The sequence below is a fragment of the Plodia interpunctella genome, chromosome 7 (genome assembly GCF_027563975.2).
Source record: "Plodia interpunctella isolate USDA-ARS_2022_Savannah chromosome 7, ilPloInte3.2, whole genome shotgun sequence".
Classification (NCBI taxonomy): domain Eukaryota; kingdom Metazoa; phylum Arthropoda; class Insecta; order Lepidoptera; family Pyralidae; genus Plodia; species Plodia interpunctella.
The window spans coordinates 7864724-7875799 of NC_071300.1; the positions used below are offsets into that span (position 1 = coordinate 7864724).

At 38.5% G+C, this 11076-nt stretch overlaps 2 protein-coding genes across 2 annotated transcripts in view; one reads left to right on the forward strand and one right to left on the reverse strand.

The window, feature by feature from the left end:
• The window catches only part of kuz (kuzbanian), a 54351-nt gene extending 48682 nt beyond the window's left edge, over positions 1–5669 (forward strand). Inside the window, exons 15-16 of the mRNA XM_053747910.2 lie at positions 2279–2427; positions 2774–5669. Coding sequence (XP_053603885.1) covers positions 2279–2427; positions 2774–2871 — 247 coding nt within the window. The 3' untranslated portion in view covers positions 2872–5669. The remainder of the gene's footprint in view (positions 1–2278; positions 2428–2773) is intronic.
• A 43-nt stretch (positions 5670–5712) lies between these two features.
• Hem (HEM-protein) lies at positions 5713–10792 on the reverse strand. Its single transcript, XM_053747909.2, has 2 exons — positions 10617–10792; positions 5713–10338 (listed from the first exon to the last, which is right to left on the reverse strand). The coding sequence occupies exon 2, from the start codon at positions 10335–10337 to the stop codon at positions 6963–6965; it is 3375 nt and encodes a 1124-aa protein (XP_053603884.1). The 5' UTR covers position 10338; positions 10617–10792; the 3' UTR covers positions 5713–6962.
• Positions 10793–11076: the final 284 nt, after the last annotated feature.

An 11076-nucleotide genomic window follows, 5' to 3' on the forward strand; every position in this document is an offset into this window, starting at 1 on the left:
TCCTCTGGATTTACCGCAATCTGATTGTACGCTTTTACGAGGTCGACCGTAGAAAAGATCGAACATCCTGAAAGCTGATGGGCAAAGTCCTGTATATGACGAATGGGATAACGGTCCGGAATTGTTCGAGCATTGAGTGCTCTGTAGTCGCCGCAGGGTCTCCAGCTATCGTCTTTCTTCTTGACTAGATGAAGAGCAGAGGACCAAGGACTTTCTGACCGTCGTGCTGTACCTGCTGCCAACATTTCCTCGAACTCTTTTTTAGCTGCTTGAGCGCGGACTGGATCAAGACGTCGTGGTTTACAAGAAACTGGCTGTCCTGGAGTAGTTTTAATGAAATGCAGGGTGGAATGCTTAGCTGTACCGCGCATACCTGCAGGTCTGGTGATTTCCGGAAATTCTCATAGGATCTCGTGAAAATCGGTTTCTCCTGTCACTGCTTTGAGATGATGAAAGATGGCCTCAGCCATCTCTGTCGTTTCTGAAATAGCTGCTACGTGCAAAGCAGTAGTACCGTCCACCAGACGTTGACTTCTGCAATCGACCATGAGGTTGTAGTGGCTTAGTAGATCCACACCGATTATAGGTTTTGACACGTCGGCTACAGTAAAGCTCCAGGCGAAATCTCGCCTAAGACCGAGATTGAGGTGCAGCTGAATAGGTCCATAAGTATGAATTACGCTTCCGTTCGCTGCGATGAGATCATACTTTGACTGCGTACAGGGCGTCTTGACTGCAGACCGAGGGAACACGCACAAGTCGGAACCAGTGTCCACTAGGAACTGCATCTTCGATACACGGTCAGTGACAAAAAGACGGCCTGCAGATGGAGGGCAGTCGTTGGCCGCTACTTCCGACCGCCCTGTGCGTTTCCCGACTCATAAGTGCATGGTTGCCTACACTTAATCGCCTTTGCTCCAAATGTGTAATGATAGAAACAGTGCGGGTGGCCTGGTGGTGGTTGTCTGGACTTCGAGCGACTGCGAGATCGATTCTGCTTCTGAAATCTGGGTCTGGAACGCGAGCGACCTCCTTCGTGCACCCTGTGACTCAGTGCTGCCAATTGTCTTGTCAGCTCACTGACCTGTCTCGATAGGTCATCCAAGGTCGAAGAGTTGCCTGTGGAGGTGCTTGCCACCGCACCTGTGGAGTGGCAGGAGCAATTTCATGCACCTTGTCCGCTAACTCTCCTAGCTTATCCACATTTAGGTCCATTTGTGACGCAATAACCGTTTGTATGTTTTGTGGTAAACGGCTAGTCCAGATGGTTGTGAGAAAATCCTTAGGAACAGACGGGCCAGCTAAACTCTCAAGATGTCGTAAAAATTGTGAGGGTTTTCTATCGCCAAGCTCCTCGTGCATTAAAAGTTTTTTTACGCGCTTTTCCTTTGATGCTGAAAGTCGCTTTATTAGTTCTGTCTTCAATTTTGTATATTTATCCTTCTCTGGAGGCCTGGTTATATCATCTTTCACTTCTATGGCATACTGGTGATCGAGTTGTGCTACCAAGTAATTAAACCTTGTCTCATCAGTTGTAATTCTTGAAAGGTCAAACTGACATTCTAGCTGGGCGAACCATAATGCAGGTTCTTCTGGCCAAAACGGAGGCACTCGAACACCTATTCGTAATACTTCGTCAATTTTGACAACCTTTTCGGTCTCCGACATGATAAAAAAATTAAGAACGCTCACCGCTTATGGCAAGGACCACGCCCTATTTTTTTTATCTCCAAGTGGGTAATTTGATTCTTTCCAGAAACTTCTATCGATGCACTTTATTCTTCTTGTATTCGTAGGATCTTCTAGCAAGAAGGTAATCCAGAAGGCGCGAAGACCGAAGCCTTTGTTCTAAGTCGAGGGGTCTATTGCAAAAAAAATGAATTTTAAAAATCAGTTTTCTTTTATAGACAGATTGTATAATATATTTTTATAAAAAAAATAATGTCAGACTTTTGTCATCATGTATTTTTATCTAAACTTAGTGTGTATACAAAAAATTCAGTTCTATCAGCTAAAGATATCACTTTCAAAAATTAATTGCAAGATTTCACCCATTTTAGGATACCCCTTCAAAATTTGTTACACTATTCCATCCAAACAAACATACATACATTGCAAGTTCAATAAAAGCTTGTAAAAAACGTACGCCAGAAGGACATTAATAATACGACAATTTTTTTACACATAAAAAAGACTACAATAAGAAAGGATATAAGCTCGATCTATTGCAGTCTTATTTCTTAAAAAAATAAAAAAAAAACGCATTGTCGCCCCGCAGCCGGCTGTCGGAGACGCTGCGACGGCCGATGAACACGCTGCGGCGCATGCGACAGCCGGGCCGCGCGCCTCGCGCCGCCGCGCGCCGCGCCCGCCCCAAGGGCTACGCCGCGCCCGTCGCCTACACCGCCCGCGCCGCCAGGGACATGGGTCAGTATCAGTATCATACACCCTAAAACACGAAAGACTAACGACGGTGTTTAGGTTATCATTTCTCTAACATAAGCGGGGTTAAGGCAGCAAGGCCCCTCCTCTGTACGTAACGTCTGCGCATGAATTATTGTAGTCATGTACATTTTGATACACCCAATTCTTTTCTGTATTTGGCCCGTGGAATTACACGACCAAACGAGCTACATATTTGATTACAATCACTTATAATTTTTTATCCAGTTTTGTGTCTCGCTGCTAACCTCTCCTTTCTACTTTCATAACTGTCTTTTTCATATGCTGAAAACATTTTTTGAAAAAATAAACATTTAATATTGTTATCCAGCATCAGCGCCGGCGGGCCCGAGCGGGCGCCGCACGGAGCCCTACGCCAACGAGTACCCGCCACACTCGTTCGAGCTGCGGCCCGCGCAGAAGGTCTGACAGTACGAGTGCGCGGGCGCAGTCGCGGGCGCCCCTCACCTCGAGCTGGTGGCTCTAGCGCCGGCGCCGGGCGCCCCCCTGCTGCTGGGCTACGTCTGCCGCTCCGACGCCAGGGTCACTGTGGCCAGCCAGACCACCATCACTCTACACTCGCCTGAAGCTTTGACAGTCACACATCCGAATCGACAAGAAATATAATTATCGATGTTAACTTCGACGGTCAAATGGAAATCTATACTTAGCATCCTAAGATGATGATTTGTGATGATTTAGAGGTGTGGCCTAGTGATTATAATGACTAGATTTTGAGGTTAGTGTGTCTATTGACTAGTTACAAGAGTTCATGAAATTTGTATACATACAACATTTACATTTTTCAATAAAAAGTTACTGAAAATAATTGAGACTATATACAAAAAATCTTTTCCATAAAACAGATTCAACGTATGGCACGTTTTGAGGGAAATATTAAATTTGGAAACAATGAGTAACATGCATTAACTCATAGGCTGCAATTTCTAAGTTGATTACAAATCCTCTTACATCAGTACCATTGAGATTTCCGTCTTATTTGACCTTCAAAGTTGCAGGCAGAGTGAACATCCATTACGCGTGTCTAATCTGTAAATTGTTTAAATAAAAACACGCAATGGACATATACCAAGTCACGAATAGTCGGTCTGGACTTCAGAGTAATGACATACATATAGAGGCGCTTTATGAACAATATGATAAACATAATTCATATCGACACTACTCGTAAACATTTAGCCATCGCATTTTAACTGATCGACAACATATTTGACAGCAAAAAGAGGCATTAATAGGACATAACATTAACAGGACCATTTTTGGCAACATTTTGACCTAACGTCAAATCTAACTGCGATCGTTTTGCGTTCTCAGTATTTTGATGATAACAGACTTCGTAAGTTGTCAATCGCCTCGTTTATTTTACGAATAATGGCTTTAATATATTGTATCAGGTGTAAAGGTCACGTCCAAATGCATCGTTGTTTTTTATGATATAATAGTAAAAAATCGACCTAATTTGTTATTACATACTTACAGTAACATAAGACAGAACAAAATGGAAGGAACTTACATACTGTGCCGACCCCACATGAGTGGGATAAGGTCAAGAAGAAGAAGCAGAAGATAGTTACAATAACATTATTTTGGTCGGTCCACAGATGAAATATATACATATAATTTGCAGCCAAAGTTCTCAGAAGTACAATTCAGTACTCTAGAGGTCCGGACGACTACTGCTGACTAGCAAGCCGCCACGCACAGTGCCCCCTTTTTTAACGAATTTGACGGTTTTTTGTTTGTGACTCGTGAGAGAATAAGAAATTATTTGCTCAAAACGAATATCGGTATACTGAACTGGGCTCAAATCTACTTTCGGCAAAACGTGGTGTTCTCTAAAATAAGCTTTTATTTTTATACGCGAAATTATTACGAAAACGGCGCGTTCACACAAACCGGTGACTTTTATATTCGTTAGGTAATTCCCCACGCCGGACATTTATGTATATTTTTGTATATAAATGAAGAGGTTATACGAAGGCTATGATGATGTATAAATATCATACAGACATACTAAACTTTCGTACCGATAATACAATATTGTAACTGTATAAATATTGCATTCTTTTACTTGGAATCTCTGTAAGTTAATGGTTTTATATAAAAAAGTTATTTTAACATATTTAATGTAACGTAAGTGGAAAGTCGAGGTGCCATTATACCAGTCTGTATTCCTATTCCTTCGTCACCTTCCCAAACCGCGGTGTCAATGACCTCCACGATTGTTTATTCAATTTAATTATGGGCTCAAAAAGACTCTTTCAAAATTGCATTTAGTCTTCCTATGGCCACTAATGTACTTTTGGATTCATTAAATTTATTTACTATATAATTTTAAGTAGAATGTATAAATATGAAATTAACAGTATTGCCAAATGATCAAATATTATTAGACTGAATAATCATTCAATCTCGCTATGGTATTAAACATTATGAATGCATTTTTTAATTTTGTAGCTGTGTGTATGAGTTTGTGCGTAAAAATGGCTCAAATTGCAATTGATATGATACAATTATGTTGACCGAGGTTTGATTATGAATGAATAGACACTATGTTTCATTTATCTCGACGGGACGACGAATATGGCACGTCGATAGGTAAATAAGTAGTGGTTTGTCCCGTTAATGTTCATAAATATGTGAAACGCGAGATTTTTACAAACACGACCGTGGACTTTTTGACGAAACGAAGTTGCATATCACAGTACACTCCTTTTATATCAAACGAGTATTTCGTTGGTTCAGTTCAATTGATCTCTTTGATAGGTAATGAGATTTTATTATCAATCATACTAAGTAGTTACTTTCCGTCGTGCAAGCCAAAGAGCATGATGTATTTTTTATTATTTCTACACATTTAATGTTAAGGTCGGTCTTATAAGTATACCATGTTAATGCCATTTTATTAGTGAATGTCGAAACAATATGCAAGTTCTTCGTAATTGTACTATAAGATTGTATATTTGTATGTATACCGAGAGCGTCGTAATGTTTCAGTTATAGAGTGACTTGACCAATCGTTTAACTGATGGACAGCATAAATTCCATCACTAGTAGTACTCAATGGCATTATTTCTCCTAAGTGTAAGCTAGTTTACCGTAATAGATTATTTAAATGACAATGTGAATATTTTTAATTAACAAGATGAATGTTACAACATGTGATTTCAAAATAATAATAAAAAAACAATAAATTTTACATGAAACTTGCTGTGTATTATTTAACAGGGCCTTCATAAATATAACACATTATTCATTTTAGAAAGTAATGTTTATTTAACATGTTTACTAAATTTAAAAGGTACAAAATTTGCTCATTACTTTTTAATCAATGGAGATAATTATGCTGTAATATCTATTCTTAAATTATATAGCAGAATTTTTAGACAAGATTTCGTCATTTCCATTTTATGATGTGAACTGGTGCGCTAAACTGTAGAGTGATTGCTTGGGAGTAATATAGTATTATTAGTAAACTATGAAAAAGATAAAAGTATTTTCTTCACTGCCCAAATACTAGAGCGTGAGTTCACCATGATTTCATTTCGAAGAATATTTATTCTATTAGAATATGCATATATATTCTATTACAATATGTTTACAGGCTTGTTTTCCGATCGTCAATAATAAAATTGCACAACAATAAAATAAATTTAAAAAAATTCGCGCAATTTCAAGGCGTGGTGGGAATATAAATGCAAAAACAAATCGATTTTGCGCGATCGCAACTATACCTAAATAAGAACTGATCGTTTTGATTGAGTCATCTAGGACAAGAAAGAAACTACTGATTGGTGATAAACAAGTTTTGTTAAGACGACATACTTTATACTGCTTTACATTTTTCAAGTCTGGTTAAAAGTTTAGTTTTGACTAAGTATACCCGAGGGAGCTTGAGAAAGTTGGAAAAAAGCGCGGTTTTATGTTTTGTTTTATTAATGTATGTCATGGTCATGAGGAGACCAGATCATATGAGCTATGTTTTACACACTAGGAGAGCTCAAGTAGAAATGACATATTTCAGGCAATAACAATGGGCTTTACAATTTTGGTAATTTACTTTTTAAGGGTTTCGTAATATAAACATTGATACAGTCGTTTAATTTTTCAAGTCTGAGATACAATGAAGAATCGCATCGCATAGGTGCTTTTATATATATCTCATAATAGCCCAGGCGGTAAAATAAAATATTTAGTATATTTTAAACTTAATCTAAAAAATAAAAATACATATAAAATACATTACTTACTCCTAAACAATATAATGATATAATTTTATAACATAATATTACGGAAAATAGTATTCCAGTCTTTTACACGTTTCCAAACAATTAAATAGGTATATCAAAGATTAGAACAAAAAGGTGGAAAAGTTAATCTCAAAAAAGTGCACTAATGGCTTTACACTTAATCATATTGGAATATGTCTACACATAGACGATAAAAATAAGGTATCTAAACAAATTACATAATTGTCGTCATTCAAAATAACATGTAAATTATGAATGTAGTAGCATTTGCTCCTGTTTATGTACTTCATGATAAGCGTTGCGTATCAGTACATATGGAAAACAGGATTCGAGTAAATCCATCGTAAGGAATGGTGATTCCTGAACTATAAGATCAAGAAGTAAATATACGGATTCTCGATTCCTTATTGCTTCTTTATCGGTCTCTTGACCCAAACGTAACAAAGACGATGATGCTAAGGCCAAGAACTCCTTCATACGATCTTCAATATCGCCCTGACCGCAAATCGTGAACAAGGCACCGAATATGTGGTTGATAGCAGGCGCGATGCAATGGATGTTGTTGGCGTGGCCTTCTAAAGATGGCCTGTAGAATGAACTCTCATTTCGCGCTAATCGAGGCAGTGAAACTGCTACAAATACCATCAGCAAACACACAATTAGGTGCTCTTCTTCTTCCAACTCAGCCTTATGCTGTCTTAAAGCAGATGCTAGGGTCGGATCTACTTTGCAAGGCAAACCAGCAGCAGAGCACATTTCAGAGATCACTCGCATGGGGTCGCCGCTAGGCAGTTGTTGTTGGAAGTCCTTGATTGAACTTATCAGAAATGGTATTCTTCTCTCCAAAACATCCAGTAATGATTCCTGGGCAATCTGACGGAAGCTTAGTATTACTCCGATTATTGTCATCCTCTGAAGCACATTGTCTACTTGCTGGAGTCTCTTAAATTGTTCTCTCATGATTTCTGGCTTATCAAAGTTGGTCCGAAGTGCTTGCAGAACCTCTTTATTCTGGACGACAAGCTTCTTTAATTCTTGCACTTGGCTTGAAATATGCCACATCAATGTTTCACTCAAAAGCTTCATACCATATGGCCCAATCAATTCAGCAAGAGCTCTAAGCTCATTGATATCAGAATATTCCTCAGCATTGAAAGGAATGGCTACTTCAGCAGTAAGACTCACAAATGCTTTTTGGTTCATGGAAAAGCAGATGCTCCCTGCACTCACTCTTCTGAGTAATATTTCAGAGTACCACTGAGTGTACAATGATGCAATGGTTTTTTCACCATGGCTGTCCAAGTTCTGTGTTTGTTGGAGTAAGCAATTGTTAAATACTCTTGTCATGTCAATGTGCACATAGTTCTCCACAGTTTGTAATACATTCATGTAAGCTCGTACACTGACCAGCAACTCTGATGGCTTGGCGATTTCACTTGTATCCTGATTGAACATGACCATACCAACCAGTGCTTTTGAAAATCTGTTCTCCAAATGTTGGTTCAAATATTCCCGTGGAGCAAAAGTATATTCCCAGACATTAACTGTTGTGCAATAATTTATAGCATAACAAAGTTCTGTCAAAGCCATATGAAGTTTGTCCATTGTGGTGAGTTCCTCTCTGGTTCTTCTGTAACTTTCAGCTCCTGGCTTTACAATTTCAATAGTGTTCTTCTTATTCTTATCTTTCTTCTTCCTGTTGGCCAACTGAGCTATTGTCTGGGCACAATGTTTGGGCAGCAATTTATCACTCATTGTACACTGTTCATCACAAATTGTAGTGATTATATTTTTAGCCTCTTTCGCCATTTCATCTAAGAAAATATTCACTACAGAAAGACTCCTTTCTCTAATATGGTGTCTTTCCTCTGGACACAGTTCATGAGTGCAGTTTTGGAAATGACTGCAAATTAGTGGGAAAGCTATGATGTATCTATTTTGTGCTGGAAATTCTAAACACATGTGGAATTGGTTTTCAAATATCTTGCTGTAAAAACAGAAAATAGACAAGTCAGATGTTTCCACCATAATTTCATCCAGGTTGTCTACCATCTTAGTGTGGAAAACCATTTTATCAATAAACTGGGCCAACTCTCTTTGATCACTTAGATTGAAGGTGCTTTTGGCACCAGATGTATATGTTTGCAGTCTGAACCAATCCAAGCGGAAGGCTCTGAAATCAAATAACTCATTGTCTTCAACCTGCTTTACACTTAAGTTGGCAGCAGTATTGCACAGTGAAGACAATATGATACTCTCGTCTTCTGGGCAAACTTGCAGATTCTGTATCATCAAATTCAAAGCCACAGCATCGTAACCTGACAGAAACTGAACATAATACCTTTGCATGACCTGGCTATATTTACGTACTAGAGCTCTCAGTTCCTCCATGTGAAACAGCAATTCAGGAAGATGACGGTCCACTAAGTCCTCTGCTGATTTCCCTTTAACTTTCTGAGGAGGGTTGTCATTATGTCGTATTAGCCAAAATACTTCATCTCTTGCATAGCAGAGGCCCATGAAAATCAGCAATGCTTTAGGCCCCAGCAGTCCAGGTTGATCTGTCAGTATAAGTCCAAGTTCTTTCAGAGCAGTCCTCAAGAACTTCCTTCTCTCTCTGTGCTTATATCCAGCCTTTTGGACAGCATGGTGATAACAATCTTTTACTTCTGAAACTTTTTTACCATATCCTTTGATCCCATCGAAAAATCCCTGAATGTAACTGTGTATATAAATGACTTCGTCCCTGAAAAGTGTAATGACCCACCCAGACTCCAATGCACTCACCCACATTTTTGCATTTCTTTCATTCTGCAGCATTGAATGGCATAGTGCAAACCCAAATATTATCCATCTTTCAAGAGACTCCAATGACAAATATTCACAAGACATTGTGTTTGTTTCGGAAGGTTTTAGAAGCAGAGCTGGGTTGCTGACTAAACTCAGCTTCTGTTCTGATCTCCAGTGCTCAGCTGTGAGGTTCCTGGCAGGGTAAACATGCCACAGCGAATTCAAAGCTGACATCAAAGGTTTCTGATGAATGACAAATTCTTCTGTAAGCTTCTTCAATGGAGCATCATAGTCCACAATGAGTTGCCCTAGTCGAGGAAAACTGGGATCTATTTGATTATGAACCATTTCATGGGCAGCATTGAACAATCCCAAAACTGCTTTGCGATCTTCCACACGAGACAGTAATATCATCAAAGATACATAAGTTGATACCAAATCTAAGTAATTTTTAGTCAACTCAAAGTTGATGGTCAAGTCGAGAGTGACCTGGCATGTGTCTATAATGTTCAAAAGTTCACAAACATTGTCCCTGAAATCTAAAAGATCAACAAATGTGTAGTAGTATAAAGATAGAGATTTTATAATTTCATTTCTTATGTTTGTAATAGCTTGAAGGCCTTTGACATCAATATTGGGGAATCTTCTAACAATGTGTTTGATGGAAGACTCCAAAGCTTTGTCGGAGAGGAAGGCCGGCTTGGATTTGGCGTCGCCACATGCCTTTTTGATGTTGTAGATCCTTGTGAGCATTCCAATGCCTCGGTCATTCAATATGATTAATTTTTCTGCCAGCTTCTGCTGGCTGATGTGTACTGCTCTAGATAGTGACATTCTGTAACAATGGGTTATTTCGTAATGTTATTATTAAAAATAAAATGTAAGTAAATATTGTTAGCAGTGACTCATTATTGATAACATTTCTCATGTTTACAAACAACGAAGCAAATACTTAAGAGGTATTGAGTACGCTAGTTAGGGTAGCACTAATTAATTAAATTTACATTATCTAAATAAACACTAAATAGTCAGCTAGGGAATAGATGATTATTAGAATGTTACATCGAGAAACAAGTCTCACGCAAAGTCGACCAATGAATCTATATTACGTACTTTGTATCGCGAACTGAATAGCCACCAAAGTCAATGATTACACATGATATTTTTAAACCACATTAAAACACTGTACAGTTATCAATTATCATTATAACTTGAAATTAGTAAAATAAATACAGGATGGGAGTGCCCAGCCCCCTCAAATCGCTATGTACCATAGACATTTTTTTTGTTTAGTTTATTCATATGGAAAGGCAAATGGATCTGAGCCCATACAGCTATTGTACCAAAGATTAAAAAAAAATACATGATTGATCATAGATTTATACAGGGACCCGCACGATACCTTTGATATTTCTGTGATTGGATGATTTCCCACAGACATTTAACTACCAAAAACTGTCGCGCAACTTTTAGTTTTCATAGAAGAAAAGCAAAAGAAGTGGCAAATATACGTCGTCCTCGCGCCAATGTGCGCACCACGGAATTAGTATGTGCATGTGCATATACCAATGAA